The sequence below is a fragment of the Scyliorhinus canicula genome, chromosome 2, assembly GCF_902713615.1.
Source record: "Scyliorhinus canicula chromosome 2, sScyCan1.1, whole genome shotgun sequence".
Lineage (NCBI taxonomy): Eukaryota > Metazoa > Chordata > Chondrichthyes > Carcharhiniformes > Scyliorhinidae > Scyliorhinus > Scyliorhinus canicula.
In genome coordinates this window covers 224908675-224930341 of record NC_052147.1, presented here as the reverse complement: position 1 = coordinate 224930341, position 21667 = coordinate 224908675, and the positions used below count along the sequence as shown (strand labels likewise).

Sequence of the window (21667 nt, the reverse complement as noted above, 5' to 3'; positions counted from 1 at the left end):
TGGGTTGCTGTCCGGGGGTGGGTGGCAGCCTAGGTCAGGGTGGGCACTTCCCACTTATAACATTGTCAGACATAAAGGAAAGGAAGTGGAAAATATAGAGTTATATTTAATCAGTGCAAAGGAGTTTAATAAACAACCATTTGTATTGTCACCGATGCTGGGGGCAAAATTTGATAAGAACTGAAAATGGGCACGGTATTGCAATGTGCGATTAACTCACAGCATTTGATGCAATCAGTATTCAAACTTTGTGCTACCTGCTAATTGTAATGATTATGACATGCACAAGGGTCCCACATTCACACTTTTTAACAGTAGCATGCGCTACTTAAAGCCAGCTCTTGAAGAGGAGGCGCATTCTGGCTGGAGCTAGTGCTGGAGGTAGCTGGGGAAGGCAGTAAGCCACCAGACCAGTGAATTATGATACAATATAGAATAGAGCAAGCTCCAGCATCCTCTGGCACAGCACTGGAGTTCTTGCTGTAGGAGGTGGTCAGGAGGCGAGATGTTCTCCATCCAAAGGGGGCCAGGATATCATTACGACATATGTTGAGACAGGAGTAAAAGTCGATACTACAGTGGTCAATGAGAATAGTATAACCCAAGGACATGGATGCACTGCAGGAAGACATTTTGTGACTTTACACCAAACCGTTAAGATCAGTGAATTAATCTTCAAATGCCTTATCCTTGCAACTGAATTACTGGCTTCAGGTAATGTTCAATTCGCTACACCCACTTCACTCACCTACCAACAATCTCGATCAATCATAATTCATACCTCACACTCATTGCTTCACCTCCATTTCACACACTTAGTAATACTGCAAGCCCCACATCTACACTCCGCAGTATACATACACTGCCAACAGCAAGGGCTGGGGGAAAGAGGCAGGCCGAGCTAGCTAACTGAATGGGAAGGTTACACACAGTTTCTGATGCAGAGGACTCAACGAGGTCTGTGATGGAGAAGTGTGCTGGAAAATGCTGATGGCTGTGCACAATTAAGCATGGTGCATTGGCACTTTGGCAGGCCAACTAGAAATTCTGCAGTCACTGCGAAGGGGCTTGGAGGAGTCTGGCACAAATCTTGCACAGGGCTTTGTGCGCAACTTGGAGTCCATTCTTTTCAAGGTGGAATAGGTGGCTAACTCCAGGAAAACACATACAGTTCCAGCCATGATTCAGCGTTGGATGGCCTATGTCGCAGCTTCAGTTCAACACATGGAAAAGCAATGCAACATCTGAGTGCTGTGGTGGAATCTCAGACTGAACTCACAGAAGCTCAGCTTGTTGCCACACATACGCAGGTTGCTGCCCTCATGACTGCAGATGTCGGTGTTCAAAGAGACTTGCAGGGTCTCACATGAATCCTGTAATCTATCGTCCAGCACCGTACTCAGATTGTTGTGGCACCAGCCTGGGTGAGGGCAAAGTGGCTCCACGGTGCACAACTGTGCTGTCCTCTCTCAGGAAGAAGTCATTTGCCCTCCGCCATGGCACTCTGCCCATGTCCTGGTTGTTGCCCGTTAATGAGCCAGTCCAGACTAATGCTGTGCTTGTGGTGGCGGTGGAGTCCAAAGTCAGACTTTGCAGAATCGTGTGAGGCTACCCTGCAAGGCCATCTGCAGTTGTCCCCCAGTGAAAGTCACCATGCTGCAGCCACTGGTGCATCACCTTGAAAGTCTTGTACATAAACCTTTTTTGTACTAATGTTTCACTGCCGGTATGTGGACACTTAAGACTAACATTGTAAAGCGTCTAGGTTTTATTTGTCGGTATTATACTTTTTACCAGTCTAATGCCCCATGGTGAAGAATGCTCCTTTTAACTTCACTTTTCTTGGTATATAATTCACAAATGTTTCTGCAGAATGTTGTGATTTTAGTATTTGCATTAGAAATTTTCAAGTTTCAATTGACATTAATTTTAGATTTGAAACCTACAACTGATCGCCTTAGTACCTTCACGTTTTTAAACATGCAGAATACATTTTTTAAAATCTGTTTTTTCATGGAACATGGGTGCCATTAGCAAGGCCAGCATTTGTTGCCCATCCAAAATTGCCCTTGAACCGAGTGGTTTGATAGGCCATTAAGAGGGCAGTTCAGAATGTGGAGCCACACCAGGTAAGGATGGCAGATTAGTGAACCAGGTGGATTTTTGCGATAATCAATAATAGTTTCATGGTCACCATTGCTGATATTGGCTTTCAATTCCACATTTTATTAATTAAATTTAAATTCCAGCTGCCATGGTGGGATTTGAACCCATATCCCCAGAGCCAAAGATGTGCGGGTTAGGTGGATTGGCCATGCTAAATTGCCCGTAGTGTCCTAAAAAGTAAGGTTAAGGGGGGGGTTATTGGGTTACGGGTATAGGGTGGATACGTGGGTTTGAGTAGGGTGATCATGGCTCGGCACAACATCGAGGGCCGAAGAGCCTGTTCTGTGCTGTACTGTTCCATGTTCTATGTTCTAGCATTGGCCTGGGCTTTTCGAATTGCAGTCCAGTGATATTACATTGCAGCACCATTTACTGATTAGGATCCATCACAGGATTGGCATATGCCTGCCATCATGTACTTTCTTCTTTAATTCACAATATATGAAGGCTACTTTCCGGATTCCATGATGGGATGTCATGGAACAAAAAGGAAGCCGCGAAAGGGATTATAAGTGGTTGGATTCACTGGTTCCCAGCCGTGTGTTTCTCAGTGGTGGGCCATTTGCTGGCGGTGGGATTCTATACTACCATCATTTGTCAGTCGGGTTTCCCATTGAAGCCACCCCATGTCACCCGGAAACCCGCAGGTGGGTCTGTGCTGCCGAATGTAAAAGTGGATCGAATTGGCCGGAGAACTCCGGCCAATGATACAGCGAATGAGCGACTCACTGCGCAGATTTGGCCTGTGAAATGACTGTGGCAGAGCAGGAGTGGAAATCTGATTTTTAAATGGTGCTAATAAAAACAGAAAATAATGGAAAAACTCAGCAGGTCTGGCAGCGTCTGAGGAGAGAGAAACAGAGGTAATGTTAGTTGGCTGCCCTTAATGGTCCTTATACTTTTGAGGAAATGTCGTTTTGTGGTGACATTGGGTAGCCTTGTCCTGCTGCTGTTGTTATTCAGTGGGAAAGGAAGTGAAATGCTGAGCAAAACGTCACTTTTTAATGTTTGAGTATGAAAATAATGGCTGAGACTGCGACTAATTCCTTTGCTCGCTTGAGGAAGGAGACGGAGATACGAAGATTGAGGGAGAAGGTGAATTTGCCACTAACCATGTTGTTGCTATGGTGTATGTTGGCTGCAGCTATACTTGCAGCATATGGCACTGGTGACCTGGAGGTTTCAGAGTCACTTCCCCACAGTCATTGCTAAATTGTAATTGTATTGCCAGGGCTTGCAGATACAGTTGGTGACATAATGATAGGTGCAGGGTGTCTGGCTCTGATAACTCACTTTTCCCTGGCAATTCTTATTTCTGTTCTGTGGATGCTTCAATTACTATCAGTTTCCCCATGAATTTCACATCAAATTATCTTATCCCTAATGAATATTACTTAACGTTATGAAAGAAGACCCCCAAAATCTATGAGAAATAGTTATTTTTTCATGAAGCACCAGAAAACTACAAACACATGCACTGGAAAGAAAAAAAAAGGGTTAATCTCTGCTCATTTAAGAGGTTTATTGAACATAATACTCCCTTAGGTTCACCCTAATAAATAAAGAGGGCACCCAGTAATGTGGCAAAAAAGTTGTGGTATGCTTAATTTACACATATTTACATATTAAGAGAGATTATACCAATAATAACTGAGAAGGGAGAAGATCTGCAGCCTGGACGTACAGATTTTCCAAATGTAATGGCAGGACCTGTTGTAATTTTTACCCGGCTTTCGCTCGTCAGATTGACAGGTGGAGAGGTAGCCGATGAAAGGGAACGATAACATTGAGATAAACTTGATGCACTGGTGGGGTGTGGGAGCACCCCTTACTCTTCCTGATCCCACAACAAATGCTGTTGGGGCACTTTCCTGATGGATCAGGCCTTTCCTGCTCCCCTTAAGGTTTCCCCAAGGCCCAGGATACCTGCCAGCATGCGGTAAAACGGTAAAACTTCAACTGCAACTAAATTGAAGACACACAGCCTCTCTAAGATGTATTAGCGACTGACTGGGATGCTCTTTCCTAGGGTAGGAGAGTTAAGTACGAGATGACATAGGTTTAAAGCGTGTGGGGGAAAAGTTTAGAACAGATGTGTGAGGCAAGTTTTTTACACAGAGGGTGGTAAATATATGGAACGCGCTGCCCGGGGAGGTGGTGGAAGTAGGTACGATAGCGGCATTTAAAGGGCATCTAAACAAATATATGAATAGGGTGGAAATGGAAGGATACGGACAGGTTTTTAGTTTAGACAGGAACTATGGTTGGAGTAGGCTTGCAGGACCGGAGGGCCTGTTCCTGTGATGAATTGTTCTTTGTTCTTTGACACAGTCCCTTAGAGTAGGTGACCACCCATTCTCCATTAAAATCATGATGTGGAGATGCCGGCGTTGGACTGGGGTGAGCACAGTAAGAAGTCTTACAACACCAGGTTAAAGTCCAACAGGTTTGTTTCAAACACGAGCTTTCGGAGCACGGCTCCTTCTTCAGGTGAATGGAAAGGCTTGTTCCAGAAATGTTTATATAGACACAGTCAGAGATGCCCCGGAATGCGAGCACCTGCAGGCAATCAAATCATCAAAGATGCAGAGAGAGAGGTAACTCCAGGTTAAAGAGGTGTGAATTGTCCCAAGCCAGTTCAGTCGGTAGGCCTCTGCAAGTCCAGGCTTGTTGGTGGGGGCCGAATGTAATGCGACATGAATCCCAGATCCCGGTTGAGTCCGCATTCATGCGTGCGGAACTTAGCTATAAGTTTTTGCTCAGCAATTTTGCGTTGTCGCGTCTCCTGAAGGCCTCCTTGTAGAATGCTGACCCGGAGATCAGAGGCTGAATGTCCTTGACTGCTGAAGTGTTCCCCAACTGGAAGGGAACAGTCCTGCCTGTTGATAGTCGCACGATGCCCGTTTATTCGTTGTCGCAGTGTCTGCATGGTCTCGCCAATGTACCACGCTTCGGGACATCCTTTCCTGCAGCGTATGAGGTAGACTACATTGGTCGAGTCGCACGAGTATGCGCCGCGTACCTGGTGGGTGGTGTTTCCACGTGTAATGGTGGTGTCCATGTCGATGATCTGGCATGTCTTGCAGAGATTACCCTGGCAGGGTTTTGTGGTGTTGTGGTTGCTGTTCTGAAGGCTGGGTAATTTGCTGCAAACAATGGTTTGTTTGAGGTTGCGCGGTTGTTTGAAGGCCAGTAGTGGGGGTGTGGGGATGACCTTGGCAAGATGTCCATCCTCGCTGATGATGTGTTGGAGGCTGCGAAGAAGATGTCGTAGTTTCTCCGCCCCAGGAAAGTACTGGACGACGAAGGGTACTCTGTCAGTGGTGTCCCGTGTTTGTCTTCTGAGGAGGTCGGTGCGGTTTTTTGCTGTGGCGCGGTGGAACTGTCGATCAATGAGTCGAGCGCCATATCCCGTTCGTACGAGGGCATCTTTCAGCATCTGTAGGTGTCTGTTGCGCTCCTCCTTGTCTGAGCAGATCCTGTGTATACGGAGGGCTTGTCCATAGGGGATGGCTTCTTTAATGTGTTTCGGGTGAAAGCTGGAGAAGTGGAGCATCGTGAGATTATCTGTGGGCTTGCGGTAAAGCGAGGTGCTGAGGTGACCGTCCTTGATGGAGACGAGTGTGTCCAAGAATGGAACTGAATTTGGAGAATAGTCCATGGTGAGTTTGATGGTGGGATGGAACTTATTGATGTCATCGTGTAGTCGTTTCAGTGATGTCTCGCCGTGGGTCCAAAGGAAAAAAATGTCATCGATGTATCTGGTGTATAGCATCGGTTGAAAGTCCTGTGTGGTGAGGAAGTCCTGTTCAAACTTGTGCATGAAGATGTTGGCATATTGAGGTGCAAATTTGGTCCCCATGGCTGTTCCGTGCGTCTGGATGAAGAATTTGTTGTCGAAGGTGAAGACGTTGTGGTCTAGAATGAAACGGATGAGTTGCAGAATTGCGTCTGGAGATTGGCAGTTGTCGGTGTTGAGGACTGAGGCTGACGACGGCATTGCTGCAACAGCCTCAGTCCTCAGAAGACAAACACGGGACACCACTGACAGAGTACCCTTCGTCGTCCAGTACTTTCCTGGGGCGGAGAAACTACGACATCTTCTTCGCAGCCTCCAACACATCATCAGCGAGGATGGACATCTTGCCAAGGTCATCCCCACACCCCCACTACTGGCCTTCAAACAACCGCGCAACCTCAAACAAACCATTGTTTGCAGCAAATTACCCAGCCTTCAGAACAGCAACCACAACACCACAAAACCCTGCCAGGGTAATCTCTGCAAGACATGCCAGATCATCGACATGGACACCACCATTACACGTGGAAACACCACCCACCAGGTACGCGGCGCATACTCGTGCGACTCGACCAATGTAGTCTACCTCATACGCTGCAGGAAAGGATGTCCCGAAGCGTGGTACATTGGCGAGACCATGCAGACACTGCGACAACGAATAAACGGGCATCGTGCGACTATCAACAGGCAGGACTGTTCCCTTCCAGTTGGGGAACACTTCAGCAGTCAAGGACATTCAGCCTCTGATCTCCGGGTCAGCATTCTACAAGAAGGCCTTCAGGAGACGCGACAACGCAAAATTGCTGAGCAAAAACTTATAGCTAAGTTCCGCACGCATGAATGCGGACTCAACCGGGATCTGGGATTCATGTCGCATTACATTCGGCCCCCACCAACAAGCCTGGACTTGCAGAGGCCTACCGACTGAACTGGCTTGGGACAATTCACACCTCTTTAACCTGGAGTTACCTCTCTCTCGGCATCTTTGATGATTTGATTGCCTGCAGGTGCTCGCATTCCGGGGCATCTCTGACTGTGTCTATATAAACATTTCTGGAACAAGCCTTTCCATTCACCTGAAGAAGGAGCCGTGCTCCGAAAGCTCGTGTTTGAAACAAACCTGTTGGACTTTAACCTGGTGTTGTAAGACTTCTTACCATTAAAATCAGACATGGGCTTGCTGGGGTCGGGTTTCACTTTTTAAAGTTTTCCGACCATATTTGCTCTCACGCCCACAGTAGATTTTCTATACTTGCTTATACTGAAAGTGTTTTTGGTTGTTTATTATCCAAATTACTTTTCATGTATTCATGTGGTCACAGAGGATATTTTCCCACTTTTAATTCTTATGGATTTATAACTCCTGGTGTTGGACTCCAGAAGAGAACTTTTCCCACTGTAGAATCATCTAACCCCCTGACTCCCGTTGCGGTGTCAAAGGTCAGTGTCATTGTACCATATAAACACCCTGATCCATCTTCAACCCCAACAACAGCTTACCTCAAATAACATGTGCAGTTCAGAATTTTTATGTAACTACTTATGAGATAAAAACTCTGCTGAGCAAACTCTATTCTCAACACACCATTTGCCACACCCCCAGCTTCTGTCTGAGTGCCCACTAACAATACCTCCTTGATCCTTCTAGGTTAACGTTACTTTTCCTGATTAAGTTCATTGAATGAACTTGCCACTGCAGTGAAACTATGTTCACAATATAAAAAGTGATAATGCTGAGTGTTTTTGCAAAGAATTTTAGTTGCAGCTATTATGAGAGGTTGTTTTCAGGTTTACATGAGAATAGATAAGGTAGACGTATAATTTAGTTTTAATGCATCCTAAACATAGGCCATGGCATTGAAGTTAAATGATGCTGAAGTGGTCAAAGTTTCAAGATAAAGTCAATCACAAAGTACTCGCCAGTGACAATTTAATAATTTACAGCTGCTCAGTAAAATAATGAAGATAGCACAAACGACAGTGTACATTGAAACCATTGTAATCAGCACATGTTCAAGGCTCATTACATTGCGTTCTATTTGCTGGTCAGATCTTCCTTTAGTATTAGTTCAGATTATGTTCAGCCTGGCTTTATGACTTTTAGTTCACCAAAAATCTTAAATCAAATGGGACTCAATGGAAGTAAGTTTATTTGTAAGATCAGACATTTTAGAAATCCAAACATTATCCCATTAGTTTGTTACTCCATTACAGTCTATACAAGCAAGAATAAAATATACAGTATAATTCTATGAGGTCTTTTTGTGAGGTCCTCAATGGCTGTTCCGATTTCCATATGTACAATCGACCTAAAGACCTAGAACTGGCAAAAGAAGAGCGCATATCAGAATGACTCCAGGTAAAAAAGTAAACACTGCTTGGAAGAATTTAAACAGACTGCACTGCCTCATATTGTCTTAGATCCATTTATGTTCTCCATTAACACCAAACCAGAGTAAATGGAATGAAAATTTAAAGGATCAAATATTCTGCTCAAGCACATAAAACACAATTGTATTTCCATAAAATCATAAAACTGATGCCTCTGCTTGCCAGAAATGTACAAACACTGTAATCCACTCTTCCCCAGAAGATGTTAGAAGTGGATTTGTAAATGGGGACTTTAGGAACATAAAAACATAAAGGGCAGGATTCTCCCCTAACCGGTGGGTGGGCGGTACCGGTGCCGATCTTCAGGGGCAGGCCGGCGCTGGCGGGGTTGGCGCCACGACAGCTGGTGTCAAAGGGCTTGGTGCCGCGCCAATCGGCGCCGAAGGGCTTCCGCCGGCGGCGCAGTTCGCGCATGCGCGGGAGCGCCAGTGTGTGCTGGCGTCGTCCCAATGCATGCGCAGGGGGGTTCTTCTCCGTGCCGGCCATGGTGGACCGTTACACCGGCTGGCGCAGAGGGAAAGAGTGCCCCCAAGGCACAGGCCCGCCCGCAGATCAGTGGGCCAGATGCCCCCGTGCCCCCCCCCGAGGACTCTGCAGGCCACCCGCAGAGCCAGGTCCTGCCAGTACGGAATCGCGGGCTGGAGAATCGGCGGGGGGGGGGGGCCCTGCCAACGGCCCCCAAACAGCGTGGCGCGATTCCTGCCCCCGCTGAGTATCTGGCGGCGGGGCGGGATTCACGCCGCCCCCTGCCGATTCTACGGCCCGGCGGGGGGTCAGAGAATCCCGCCCTCATGTTTGAAATAGTAGTTCTGGCAACATCTGTGGAGAGAGATAAAGTTTCACGTCAATGACCTTTCAGCTGATGTTCTGATGAACCATCATTGATCTGAAATTTTATGTTGAATTTTACTGTGGCTTTAGGACCCTGATGTCAAGCCAAAGGGTAGGTCTAGCGCCACCACTTATCCGCTGTGTGACTGACCTGGCAATTTTACCGCCCAATTGGTCACCTACCGGCTTGCCACTGAATTAGGCATAATTGGAATGTTAGTTATTCAAATTGACTCCGAAGTAGACAATCGATACACCTTGTCGTTGGGAAACATCCCGGGTGACAGGACATCAATGGCAGGCTGCCCTGACACAGCTTCTCACCAGCTCTCCATTTCACTGTTCCTGTCACATGGGGAGCCAGTAAAATTCAGCAAGTTAACTTTATTTCCCTCTCAAGATCTGCTGAATATTTCCAGCATGATCAATTTTCAGGTATATGCAATATTTGGCCTTTAATTTTAATGGTCAATGGGGGAAGGAATTTGATTGAAGCCTAGTTATTTTCACTGGCTATTAAATTCCAATGATGTGGAGATTGAGGACTACTGTAAATCCTAGTGAGGGGCCTTATCAGGTCCTAGCCCATTACTGGGGAACATCAATTGTGGAAGGTGTCTATACATAACCTCCTTATGTGGGTAATTTATTTTCTGCTTCAGTATTAGCGGTATTTCTTATACCTGCAGGTTTTTCAGAATTTCCAGATGCTATTTCTTTTATTTTATTAAATATGTTGGCCATAGAATCCTGAGAAATACAGAATGTAAGACTATTACTTCAGTGGTCTCGTGTGTGATAAGAGCATGTTCAACCCAAATATGTACAGGTTAGGTGGATTAGCCATTCTAAATTGCCCTTAATGTTCAAAATGATTAGGTGTGTTGCTGGGTTATGGTAATAGGGTGGAGATGTGGTCTTAAAAGTAGGGTGCTCTTTCCAAGGGCCGGTGCAGACTCGATGGGCCGAATGGCCTCCTTCTGCACCGTAAATTCTATGTCTGTGTCTAACGCCTTAATGTCATTGTAGATGCATGTAAATAAAGGTTCTTTCTGAATGTCTTCCTGTGTGTATATTTAATACATATGTAACATTTCTCCGATTTGAATACTCATACATTTTAATTAGTTTGAGATTTAACCACAAGTTACAGCATTCTAGCATATAGGTCATGGTTTTTCAGCCCCCTCGACGGGTTTTTGGCGGCGGATGAGGCCTGCCATGGGTTTGATAGAACATAGAACATAGAACAGTACAGCACAGAACAGGCCCTTCAGCCCTCGATGTTGAGCCGAGCCATGATCACCCTACTCAAACCCATGAATCTACCCCATACCCTTAACCCAACAACCCCCCATTAACCTTATTTTTTAGGACACTAAGGGCAATTTATCATGGCCAATCCACCTAACCTGCACATCTTTGGACTGTGGGAGGAAACCGGAGCACCCGGAGGAAACCCACGCACACACAGGCAGTGACCCAGCCGGGAATTGAACCTGGGACCCTGGAGCTGTGAAGCATTTATGCTAATCACCATGCTACCGTGCTACCCCTTCTGGTCCTGCCGACGCAAATAGCGCTTTCCATGGCCGACCGCTCGTGCCGCAGGGAAACCCGCCTGTCAATGGTGGGCTGTCTCCACTGCCAGAAATCCTGCCCTGGTGGGGCTGGAAAATCCCGGCCATTTACACATTTCAGTCAGCTTTGAGATCAGGGAATAATTAAGCAAACACATTTGTAAGTGCATGGTGAAGAGAGTTAAATCCTTTCTGACATGTTGCTTGTGGCGATATAGCAAGGGTAATTGATTCCTGATCTAAGGTCTTAATGTGCAATGACAACTGAACGCATAGGTTGTACACAATTCCATTTTCCTGCTGTCTCCTGTTAGATTTCCCAAACACCCAGTTATCTGTCTCAGTTCTGTTTATCATTGGAAATCGCGTGGTTTAACAGAAGATTTGACAGACATGGGGTGATGGGTCGAGGAGAAAAGTTGTAAGCGAGAGTCAGCCTGTCCTTTTGTCACATCTTAATGACTGAAGTAATTATTTGTAGAATTCTGGCAGCGGAGCTCTCCTCGGCTATGTCTGGGAAAATACATCAATGAGAAAAAAACATTCTCTTTATTTCAATTTTAGGTCGGAAAATATTGAAGAAGCGTGAAACTGTAACAGAGTGACTCAGATTTAAACAAAGCTGTTTTAGTAAGATATGCTTTAAATTTTGTTTAGAACTTCATAAGTAAATAACTTAGTTTTCTGTGCAGGCCAAAGATGTTTGGAGGCTTGGAAAAAAAACATGTTTCCTTGCTTAACACTGATGTCAGATGGTGATGTTACACCCCCTCCCTTTAACTGGGTACATATAATCAGAAACATATTTCCTGGCTGTTTTTATTTCCTGAATCATATTACCAGACAACAAGTGGAAGAAGCTAAAAGGAAGTGGGCAGATTTACATAATTTGCAGCTATTTATGAATGAGAATGTTCTCCTTTTTTAGACAATTTCTTTCCATTATCCTTTATTTAATTGTCGTGTCTCATGCACCATCCCCATTTGATACGGTAAATAGATAGCCTGCTTTCAAGCTTCTTTCAGTACCTCCCAGAAGCTGGAAACTGAGAATTATGCAACTAGCCAAGTGTACTTTTCTCTGTTTTTTTAATGTTCCTCCCAGTTAAGCAAAACTCTGCCTTTGATTAGTACCTCACTGCAGTGACACAGCTTAAGCTCATTGTGAAGGATCTGAGCACAATTCTCTGGTCTCCCTGCGGCATTTTTCTCAGCAGCGAGAAGCGGCCTGCCATTGGCCGGCGGCAGGATCTTTTGGTCCCGTCGCTGTCAATGGGATTTCCCATTGAATCCACCCCACGCCGCCAGCAAGTCCGCTGCAGGACCAGAAGATCCCACTGTGAACGGCCAGAAGATCTCGCCCTATATAACTTAGAACTCCTCTCCTGTGCCGCAGTAAATTACAGCACCTAAGCTCTGCACTAACACTCTGCCGCATCACAGTCAATCTTTGAAAGCCATTTACACAAACTGCTTCTGAGAATTCTTTCCCCAAACGTGTAAAGTATTAATTGTAAAGTAAAATCTTCAGACTTATTGCAGTCTTTGTACTTTCCTACCACTTAATTTGGACAGTGGATATCTAGGCCTGATAATGAGAACAAAAACCTACGTAATTTTAAGAATAGAAGTCCTTAAGGGACTTAAAGGAGAAGGATGGTCAAGGTGAGCATATTTGATTCAAACTACTTCTTTGAAAATTAACTTTATTTTTAAAAAAAATGTCAAATCTTTCCTTAAATGGAGATACGCCAAGTCAGGGGCATTCTTGCCATTAGGCTGTTCTGCAATGGCGCTGAGAGGATGGAGTCTTGAGGTGATTTAATTGCAGCTGTACAATTTTGAATTAAGGGCAGATTTGGAACAATCTAAAGCTGGGAAAGTGTACAACAAGCTGAGTGTGCAGAACACCTAGACAAACAAGCATTCTTTTTGAGGTTCAGGAGGTTCTGGATAAGACGTCAAGCAATCCAAAGTCGCATTCACTATTGCCCTTTCTGACCTGCTGCACTGATCCACCGGGATACGATAATAATTTCAGCTCGGTTGCCAATGGTGACAATTTTATTTGACTTTTTGCCTTTTTCTGAACACTTATCATTGTCAGCAGTCATCTGCTGTAGGTACATAAGAGATCAAACATATTTATACAGTAGCTATTAATCTTACTCCCAGTTGTACCATCTTGAAATTTACTATATTCCAGATTCCGATGAAGAGAGCAACCAGAAAGGCAGACGGTCACCAATCCCTGAGATCCAGCTCCGAGACTATCAGCAGGAAGTTGCAACTCCAGCTTTGGAGGGTAAAAACGTCATTATCTGCCTCCCCACAGGAAGTGGAAAGACCAGGGTGGCTGTCTACATTACGAGATATCATCTGGACAAAATGAAGTCACAAGGCAAAATGGGGAAGGTTATAGTGCTTGTTAACAAGGTAAACTGTTGCTACCTCTTGTCGTGGGTGACAAGTTTAATTATATTGCTGCTTGTGTTGTACTCTACATAACATGTTTGGAGTTAGATAGACAGTGGAGGGTTATATTGACTAGAGTGCACCAAATGAGAAAAGAAAAACTTTGTGATCCAACTTTTAAATTTTGAAGTCTGAGGAGGATAGACAATTGCATGAACTTGTTTTATCATTTGGGATTGTTTGCAGCAGTGCAAGGCTGAAATGGTATGAGACCATCTCCTCTCTGTGGCTATACTGGTTTGAAATTGAAAGCCGTAGAGTGGGAAGCATTAGGAACAAGACCAAAGCAATGACTTGCAGTCTGTTTGACAGGGGAGAACCATGTGCATACATCCTAACAAGACTGTGAGAATCCTAACATCCAAGTACACACTCTATCTACTTGTCAAAGTGCCTACCTGAGCAGAGATTTGATCATTAGTTTTAATATAAATAAACTAATTATGCACGCACGGATTCTTCTTTCTTCATATGACCGTAACAAGTGCACGAAAATGAGTTTGTCTCCGATAAGCAAAGTCCTAATGTACTATGCTTGTTCAGGAGCGCTGGTGCCTCCAAATATTTGACATGTGAGGTAGAAATAGATACTGTTATCAAAAGGAAAACAAAGAGCCTTTTGGGGGAGGTGAGTAGAGAGATTAAACGAAGAAAGATGATGTTGAAGGGTGAGAAGAGACTTCCGGGGGAATTAGTTTTAGGTGGATAGAAATTCGAAGATCCTATTGGAGTACTGATGAGAGCAAGAGGGCCCTGTGTGGAAGGGAAGAGAAAGAAACGGACAGACAGACAGTGGGCTGAGTTTTACATTCCACTGGCAAATGGGAGGGCGCACATAAAATGGGGTAAGCGCCCATCCCACCACCTTTCTGCCCACCTCCGAGCTTACCCCCATAATACAGCAAAGTGGACAGGCAGGCACCAAAATCAGCAGCCCGCCTGCCAAATTTAAATAAGCAATTGTGGTAGTATGACTAGGGGTATTACGGTACCTTAGAAGTGAGCTGCTATTGGTGCAGAGGACTCGCTGCCCATTGGCCCGGGTAAGTCATGTGCCTCTCAGCCGATTGGCTGAGAGGTAGGTAGCTCCGCCTACAAGGCGGGATATAAGAACCCATGCTTCCCAGCAGTCTGCCATTCTTCTGTACGTCTGCTGCCGGGCACACATCTTGTGCATTAAAGCCTATCGTTTGGATCTCATCTTCGTCTCGTGTCCAATTGATGGTGCATCAGCAATTAAATGTCAATTAGGCTTGTTATCAAGCCAATCGACCATGATAATGCATTACCCATGCCATAAAACGTTTGGCTTTGGCAGCAGGGTAGGAAGCCTGATTTTTAAACTTTAATGTTTAATGTGTGGAAAGGAGAGGGAGGGGTTCCAGGTTGGGAGCTTCCCTTTGCTAATCGCAGGGCGATTCCCCCAAGGTTAAACCACCACCTTCCTTCCTATCCGCTCCCTCCCTTAAACCCACCCCCTGCCCCCCAACCTTCCCTCTCACTAGCTTACTCAAATCCTCACGTCTCAAGACCCAGACAAAGCTGCTCCGGAATCAAAGGCCTTGGGGTATTCTCTTTACCAGCAGTCCTGGCATCAACCACTGGCTCCTTCCTGGTACTGCCAGGCGTCATGGAGATGCTGGCAAGTCGGATTGGCCAACAGCTCCTGAATCAGGGCCTGTGCCCTAATGAAGAGCAGAAGTCCCACCTGACCCTTGTTAATCAGCCCTGCAGTGTTTTATGGCTGTGTGTCATGGTGGTATGTATCAGCTGTGCCCCAACATTATTTTCAGGGTGGAGGAGTGATGGTTTGCGTGCTGCCTGTGTCTAACCCACCTCCTCCATATTATTTAGCCTAATGTGAGAGAGAGAGGGAGAGACCCTGTTGGGCCTGAGGGAAAAAAAGAAAAGGAACTCAAGATTAGGGCATGGAGGGTTCAATTTCTGATTCTGTTAGACTGTATTCAGAAAGGGTAAGGCTCAGCAATCAAATGGTTCCCATGGCTCATCATGATCAATGACATTGACAACCTACTAGTTTATAGATATCATGGATAAAAGTTACTCCAGAATGGAATGGCGGACTCATAGAAATCACAGTGTTGTGATTTTTTATATCAGTAAATGACAATAACATGGTTAAAGATAAAACTGCTGCAATGAAAATCTGCTGAAATAAGATGAAGTTAAAATCTACTTAAAAGAAAAATAAGAAATAAAGGCATTTACATAGTACCTTTCATGACCTCCGGATACCGCTAAGCAATTTACAGACAATTTAAGAATTTTGTTGTAGCCACTGTTGCGTTGTGGGAAAAGTGCCAAACAACACTAGAGCCGGATTCTCCCCTACCCGGTGGGGCGGGGGTCCCGGCGACGTGGAGTGGCGAGAACAACTCCGGCTTCGGGCCTCCCCAAAGGTGCGGAATTCTCCACACCACCTTTAGAGGCTAGGCCCGCGCCGGAGTGGTTTCCGCTCCGCCGGCCGGCGCGAACGGCCTTTAGCGCCCCGCCAGCCGGGGCTGAAAGGCCTTCGCCGGCTGGCGGAAGTCCGCGCATGCGCCAGAGCGTCAGAGGCTGCTGACGTCATCCTGGTGCATGTGCGGGGGAGGGGGTCACTTCCGCCTCCGCCATGGTGGAGACCGTGGCGGAGGCGGAAGAAAAAGAGTGCCCCCACGGCACAGGCCCCCCTGCCGATCGGTGGGCCCCGATCACGGGCCAGGCCACCGTGGGGGCCCTCCCTGGGACCAGATCGCCCCGTGCTCCCCCCCCAAGACCCCGGCGCCTGCCTGCACCGCCAATCCCGCTGGCACCAGACGTGCTTTGATTCCCGCCGGCAGGAGAGGACTGCCAGCGGCAGGACTTCGGCCCATCGCGGGCCGGAGAATCGCCGTGGGGGGCCCGCCGACCAGCGCGGCGCGATTCCCGCCCCCGCCGATTCCCGGGTGGCGGAGAATTCGGGCCATGCCCTAGATTTACATTCTAATTCAATTAGGTCAGCAAAATTACAAATGATTGATTCTTTTTCATTCATATACCAGGTACCTTTAGTTGACCAGCATTTCCGTAAGGAGTTCCATCCTTATCTGAAAGATAAGTATAGTGTCAGCAAAATAAGTGGTGACACGCAACTGAAGATATCCTTCCCTCAAGTGGTACGTGAAAATGACATTATTATCTGTACAGCTCAGATCCTGGAGAATCAGCTGGCTGAACTAAACAATGGCGATGTTGATAACATCAAAATATCAGGTAACCTTTTTGTCTTTAATACACATTGCATACACTAATTATTTTAAAACTTTAATCATTTACGTGTTATCGATCTGCATACAACAGTGATAATAATCTTGACAGTCAATACATATAACAGATCATAAATAAATGAGTTCCTTTAATCTAAAATATTTAATTGCAGAATAATTGATCTGAACAAATGGTGATAAAAGGGAGATTTTTGCACAGATTTGCCACATGCATGCCATTTTTATATTAATTTAGGGCGGAAAAAAGAACAAATTTGGAAAGAGGCACATTGTAAATAACTTAATTCTAAAATATAATTTTACTAACATTACACTAGATGAATGTAATTATAAGGATTAAAAGAATTGACTGGAACATTTTCATTTTCCCAGTTTCTTCCTACAAAGATCTTGATTCTAGGATTATTTTGAGAAACAATAAAGGGCGGCATGGTGGCGCAGTGGTTAGCACTGCTGCCTCATGGCACTGAGGACCCGGGTTCGATCCTAGCCCAGGGTCACTGTCCGAGTGGAGCTTTTACATTCTCCCCGTGACTGCGTGGGTCTCACCCCACAACCCAAAGATGTGCAGAGTAGGTGGATTGGCCACACTAAATTGCCCCTTAATTGGAATTTAAAAAAATTGGGTACTCTAATTTTTTTTTTAATTTTGAGGAACAAAGTTATATCGTTTATAGGAATGTTTATTCACATTTAAATCTTTTCTCCCTCCTGCAGGATTTGGTTTCACTTATTCTATTGCATTTTAAAAATATTTTCTGACCATTCAGTTTCTTCTTTCATTTATTTCCAGTTACTGTGTTGCTTTACAAGTTCATTGTTTACCATCCAGATTCTGCAGTGGCGCCAGGGGCAGCACGTAGCACAGTGGTTAGCACTGTTGCTTCACAGTGCCAGGGTCTTGGGTTCGATTCCCGCTTGGGTCACTGTCTGTGCTGAGTCTGCACGTTCTCCCCGTGTCTGCGTGTCTTTCCTCCGGGTTCTCCGGTTTCCTCCCACAAGTCCTGAAAGACGTGCTGTTAGGCGAATTGGACATTCTGAATTCTCACTCTGTGTACCCGAAAGGCGCCAGAATGTGGCGACTGAGGCTTTTCACAGTAACTTCATTGCAGTGATAATGTAAGCCTACTTGTTACAATAATAAAGATTATGATTATGATTGAACTGCTTGATTTCAAAATTCTCTTCTACCTGCCCAAAGAGAACAAATAATAAAAACAAGGAATGAACAATTCATTTTATGGGGGAAAGCAAATGTTTGTATCATGAGAAGTAACATCATTTACATGATCAGTTTACCATTTGTGAAAAATACATGATATCATTTTTTGTCAGTCGCCTGGGGCAAGTAGATCAAACCACGTAGCAGTAATATTGTGAATTTTTGAACAAAAAACAGGAGGCCCCCAATTTTCTGAGGACTCACTCTGCTCAGGTAAATGTTATTCTGTTAAACCCTCCCAAGATGGCCTCTTCCCAGAACTTTGGGATTAATTTATTTATATAAATTACCTACAAAGACATACAAGAGGTGCTTGCTTGACATGATCCCACCCAATCCACCTGTGTAATGCAGGTTTCTGCTTTGCTGCTCTGCCTGAAATTTCCCTGAAGCCCAGCAGGGTTGAAGATTTTTTTCTCCAAGTGTTCACCTTGTATTGAACCCACTCTGCCACCAAAGAAGGTGAATTGTCCCTTCTGGAATGGATTACATTATTTATTAATGTTCAGGCCTTTAGCAGACCTCGGGGGACACAAGCCTGCTCACAACTACCATGTGCTTGGCTGATGCTCCTCAGTTGTGCATGGAAAATAATTCCCTGATGAAGCCACGAAACACATCTTGCCTTGCCCACCACAGCCCTCCCAACACCTCACCCGCCACTAGAATGTAAAGAGACACAATGTAAGCTCTGTCTAGGATTCTACCTTCACCCAAACGCCATTGCTCTCCCCTAACCCTATCAAATGAAATATAAAGGTCCTGACGCATGTGCGGCAACTGAGTTACTGTCCATATTCCAGGCTCCTCCCTCCGAGTCGAAATTGAATATTTGAATATTTGCCGAGTCTCATTACCAGAGATTTTTGGACAAATATTTTCATACCTTTATGATTGTCTACAGTCAGTTCCTTGATTTTAGCTTAGGATTGCTTGTAAGGGCATGGAATGCCCTGCCTGCAACAGTAGTGGACTCGCCAACATTAAGGGCATTCAAATGGTCATTGGATAAACATATGGATGATAAGGGAATAGTGTAGATGGGCTTTAGAGTGGTTTCACAGGTCGGCGCAACATCGAGGGCTGAAGGGCCTGTACTGCGCTGTTATGTTCTATGTGACTGCAGTGGCAAATGTTTCTCAGGAGACCAAAACATTTTAATAAAAATATTCCTGTGTTCCATAACAATTTATTGCTCTCTTGGATGTTATCTCTCAGTGAACACAAATAGGTCACTGTATCAAATGTTGTAACTAAGGCCAGATGTAGTAATAGCGCTTTTTCCATAAATGCCTGCACTTATAAAATGAATCATTTTAATCATTTGTTTTTACAGTTAGTTGTTTGTTCGTATTAGACTAGTGGGCATGCATACTATTCAAACTCCTTCTGGATGAAATAATGTGTATTTCTCTTTATACTTTAATGTGCAAAGTAATTAGCTAGTGTTGATAACTGTTATAATGCCTGTAGAGACTAGTAACTTTTAAAAAGGACTTCAAACTTTCAGTGTATAGCTGAAAGGATGACATGATAAGATTTTATGTCTTCAGACTTTTTCTGTAACCAATTGACTAAAAGTACTAAATCCTATCTTTGTAGGCACCTTATATATCAGACAAGACTTTTCTCCTTTATAGGTATACTTATTAGTGTCCCTTAAGTAATAGTTTGGCTTTCCTGGACCAATCCAAAGTGATTCTTAACTCCTGAGAGATAATTTCCATTACTTTCCTTTTCCAGCCTGGTAACCTTTAACCCTAGAACTGTCTATCATGTTGAGGACTTCCTTAGAGATTCTCCCTCTGGTCCAAACTAGTAGAATCTTCCAGCCTTGTTTCAAATCATCACAAAAGTGGCATTTTCAATCCCAACAGGAACTCCTATCTGCAGGGTGAGCAATAGAGACTCTCGGCTTCTAGCTCTTCTCTCTCCCCCAGACGCAAGCAGACTGCCTGGGATGGACTATTTGGCACCCGCTGTCAGTAGCAGAATTCCCAATGTGCATATTGGTGAGAGGATACAACTGGGTCATTTCAACCCATTTTCATCCGATTAATGGGCAGATTATTCTCCACGCTTTCATGGTGTTCCGGCCCTCTTAGCTGGGATTCATATGGGCGTGGATTGGTGAAAGTACTTTCCAGTGTAGTCCTGACGTGAGGGTCTTCGCAGTGTGCCAAGGGGGTGAGTATGTAACATTGATTCTCCCAAAGTTCATCGAAGGGGACCCGTTTCCCACACAATGCAAATCCTGCCCCCCTAAACAACTCATCAGACATCCCCATTCATAAACGCCCATCAGACCGTAACATCAGAGACCTCCCATCATACCCCCATCTGATCTCATCCCATCAGAGGATCCCATCAGAGGCCCCCATCAGAGACCTTTCCAATTCAGAGACCCTTCATATCAGAGACCCTCTCATCAGAGACTCCTCCATATCAGAGAACCCCCCTATCAGTCTCCCCAGTCTGGAAGGTAAGGAGCAGTCCAGGCATAAACAGTGAAAACTTATTGCTTTATCACTTACCTGTCTTTTACACCTGTTACCTTAAACAAATCTGTAGAAAGCAGCAGTTGTTACTTCAGAGAAAGCCAAAATACATCACAACTTTAAATCCCCCAGATCACTTGATCACTTGTAAGGCTTCTTTTCACTTTCAAAGGGAAATAGTTTTTAGTATGCCATAATTGACATGATAATAGCTTTCAGACAGTCAGATGCTTGGATTGTTTATTTTCATTTCACTTCACGCTTGAATGCATTTCAGGTACCCTGCTGTGAGTCTAACCACAATGTTTATAAACACTTAGCTATTGGTTAGTACTGCTGCCTACGACGCTGAGGTCCCGGGTTCATTCCTCGCGCTGGGTCACTCTCCATGTAGAGTTTGCACATTCTCCCCCTGTCTGCATGGGGTTCACCCCCACAACCCAAAGATGTGCAGGTTAGGTGGATTGGCCATGCTAATTTTCCCTTAATTGGGTACTCAAAATTTAAGAGACAAAACCCACCTAGCTATGATTGACAGGTCGTCACCACATCAAAAGCAGTTAAGTGCTTTCTACTGAGAAAACGAGGAAATGAAAGCACCCATCTCCTCTGTTTATAAACATTCTGGTAGACTCTGATGGGAGTCACTGGGGAGTGGTCGGGTCACCCTCTTACAGACATACATTTTCATGGATATCTTCAAAATCGTTCCCCTCTCAATGGTTACCTGAACCACATGAGCCTTGTATCCAGGTAGAAATGCTGATTAGCTATCCTTGAGATCCCAGCTTCCTTTTATTAGGAAGTTGTCTCTTAGAATTCTTTAAAGGTGAAATAAAAAGTAAATGCAGCACCGTTGGATGAAATAAGAGTGCAGGGTAATTACATTAAAGAAAATAAGGAAGGAGATATTTAAAAGTCTATAACAAGCGAATGTTAGAACAAATCGTGTTTGATCTTGGAGCTGGTACTGGCAAAGAGGGATCTCAGCTCAGCCTCAGACTTTTAATTTATACTCTTAGTAAAAATCAATTAAAAAACATACTTTGGATAAAATATGTTTCAACAAAAATAATCTATTTCTAACTCAACTGTGAGATTAAGAGTCCCATTATCTGCTAACTGAGCTGGACGGACTTTGTAGAAACTTCCTGCACGCCAACGTTCCAACTTGTTCAGCGACTTTATAAATGTTTTCGCACTGCATTGTTAGACAAACAAACTATTTGCCATTTGGACATTTTTTTGCACAAGTTCAGTGCTCAGGAAGTGGTGGAAGCAACTGATACTTTTTCACTCATTCAAATCCAGACCGTGGGTCTAAAATGGCATGTTTTCAATTACTTAGTAAATTTCAGAGATAACATTCTCATTTAGTTGTGCTATCATAATGGGAAGAACTATGTTTCAACCAGAATAAATCAGAAGAAAAAAAATTG

General features: G+C 44.6%; 1 protein-coding gene across 1 annotated transcript in view; it reads left to right on the top strand.

Annotated features, from left to right (window-relative positions):
- The window catches only part of ifih1 (interferon induced with helicase C domain 1), a 172920-nt gene that overhangs the window by 95134 nt on the left and 56119 nt on the right, over window positions 1-21667 (top strand). Inside the window, exons 4-5 of the mRNA XM_038789675.1 lie at window positions 12974-13203; window positions 16284-16494. Of these exons, the coding sequence (XP_038645603.1) occupies window positions 12974-13203; window positions 16284-16494 (441 nt within the window). The remainder of the gene's footprint in view (window positions 1-12973; window positions 13204-16283; window positions 16495-21667) is intronic.